This window comes from Mus caroli, chromosome 11, assembly GCF_900094665.2.
Source record: "Mus caroli chromosome 11, CAROLI_EIJ_v1.1, whole genome shotgun sequence".
Classification (NCBI taxonomy): domain Eukaryota; kingdom Metazoa; phylum Chordata; class Mammalia; order Rodentia; family Muridae; genus Mus; species Mus caroli.
Window position 1 is genome coordinate 103,003,161 of NC_034580.1, and position 2,245 is coordinate 103,005,405.

Sequence of the window (2,245 nt, forward strand, 5' to 3'; positions counted from 1 at the left end):
AACTCACTTTGTAGACCAGGCTGGCCTCGAACTCAGAAATCCGCCTGCCTCTGCCTCCCGAGTGCTGGGATTAAAGGCGTGCGCCACCACGCCCGGCTTGGTTGTATTTCTTAAATTATAGTTATCTTGCCCGTTTTTCCAGAATTAGAAAACTTTGCAAGGAACTGAGTGTGAGCCTCAGTAATAGAGTAGTTGTCTAGCCTGTGATCTAGCCTAGCACTGGTAAGGAAGACAAGCAACACAAAAGGCCTTTCGGGGAGTTGTCTCAAACAAGATATGCTAAAAGCTGAGGACACAGCAAACAACAACTGTGCCCATTTGACTGTGTGTGGGTGGGAGTGATCTAGCTGAAATAAATAAAGTGTTCTAAACAGTTGTCCACAGTGTGGAAGGGATGGAGTGAGGACACAAATGAGCGAGGCAAGGTGAAACACCCCTCACAGTCCCAATTCCCTGATGGCTGACACTGGAGGACCACAATGAGTTCAAGGCCAACCTGGGCTATAGAACAAATTGAACCTAGCCTGAGTTATATAGACCCTGTCATTAAACAAACAAGAGCCAGGAGGTGGTGGCACACGCCTTTAATCCCAGCACTTGGGAGGCAGAGGCAGGCTGATTTCTGAGTTCGAGGCCAGCCTGGTCTACAGAGTGAGTTCCAGAACAGCCAGGGCTACACAGAGAAACCCTGTCTCGAAAAACATACAAACAAACAAAAAACAACAAACAAACAAGAACCACATGACTTGTGGGTGTAGGGGGCACCACCAGTGACCAGGGCAAGAAACGGCCCACTAAGGCACACAGCATCCTGGTTTACTGTGGCGTGGCTAGGATCCCTGCAGGGAAACAATGAGCCAGAGTGGAGTCGAAGCACAGCAGCAAAGCATCAACTTGGACCAATCCCCAGCTTTAGAGCACTTCCACTAAGGACCAGAACATCGGCTCCAGCGGAAATGGCCTCACCGTTGGCTGCCGCTAGGAAGGACTTGTTGCTGCCACGAGCCTTGTTGGTCAGGTCTTCAGTGACATCCATATGCTGCTGCATCTCCTCCCGAATGTCTTCTAGAACTCTGCACAGTTCTGCTTCCCAGTAATCTTTGTCTAGGCAGTCTATTAATTCTGCTAGCTGGACCTTTGTGCTGTAGTACCAGACTTTCTTCTCATTTTCATTTTCTGTGTCTTCTTCTCTGTTGTGAAATCAGGGAAGGAAAATATCAGACACAAGAGCGCTCACCCAACAAACACCCCCCCAAGTTCAACTGTGTAGCATGAAGACTACACGCTGACACCCACTTACTCTTCATCCATCCAAGCCTAACAACCTCTAATAACTTGGATTTCTGAGCCCACAATCCTTAGGCCAAAATAATTTTCAGTATTAATGAATAGAGAGGTTACTTGCAAATAGCTAAACATATAGCAAAAACATGACTCCAAAGTCATGATCAGAGAGTTCCGCAAAGAACAGCCCCGACCTCAAGCAATTCTACAGCAGCAGCCTGGGAAAGATCTGGTCCGAACGGGCTTGGTCCCTTGATACAGAGGGCACGGCCATGACAAGCTCCCTCCAAGCCACTTACACACCTCACTTGTACAGTGAGGATACTGGCCACTGCCATCAGGCCACTGCAAGATGTGAAGATATTAGACAAGAGCATCTATCACCGTGAATAGGAACATCATTAGTGATCAGCACACACATAAAATATTATTATTAAGGCAGTGAAAATTTAGAGGAACTCCAGGAATAAGTTACTCAGTAATTCTGAAAGGATATTAACCATGTATTATCAAAAATTTAGGGAAATTTTTGCACAGTCTTTTTCCTTTTTTGGCATGTGTAACATGTGAGCAGAGGCCAGAGGTCAATGTTAGGTGCACTGTACCTGGTCTGAAGAGACAGGACCTCAGAGCCCAGTGAGCTGTTGCTGCCTACAGTACACGGGCTGCATTATGGCTTGTGGGTGCTAGGAGCTGAACTCAAGAGTCTCTGGCTTGTGCAAAACGTAATCTTCCATACTGAGCCATCTCCCCTGCTCCTACCCACACTTGTTTTTGTTTTTATCTGTCATAAACATAAAACTTTTAAAAACATTTTTTTAAAATCTGCTCTACATGTCACTCTAATAGATCCTTCTAAGTTCTTTTTCTTTTTCTCTCTTTTTCTCTCCTTCCTTCCTTCCCTTCCTTCCTTCCTTCCTTCCTTCCTTCCTTCCTTCCTTCCTTCCTTCCTTCCTTCCTT

General features: G+C 46.1%; 1 protein-coding gene across 7 annotated transcripts in view; it reads right to left on the bottom strand.

Annotated features, from left to right (window-relative positions):
- The window catches only part of Bptf (bromodomain PHD finger transcription factor), a 100,915-nt gene that overhangs the window by 64,559 nt on the left and 34,111 nt on the right, over window positions 1-2,245 (bottom strand). For all 7 annotated transcript variants that reach the window (XM_021175559.2, XM_021175555.1, XM_029483120.1 and 4 more), the window contains exon 3: window positions 967-1,190. In XM_021175559.2, the coding sequence (XP_021031218.1) occupies window positions 967-1,190 (224 nt within the window). The remainder of the gene's footprint in view (window positions 1-966; window positions 1,191-2,245) is intronic.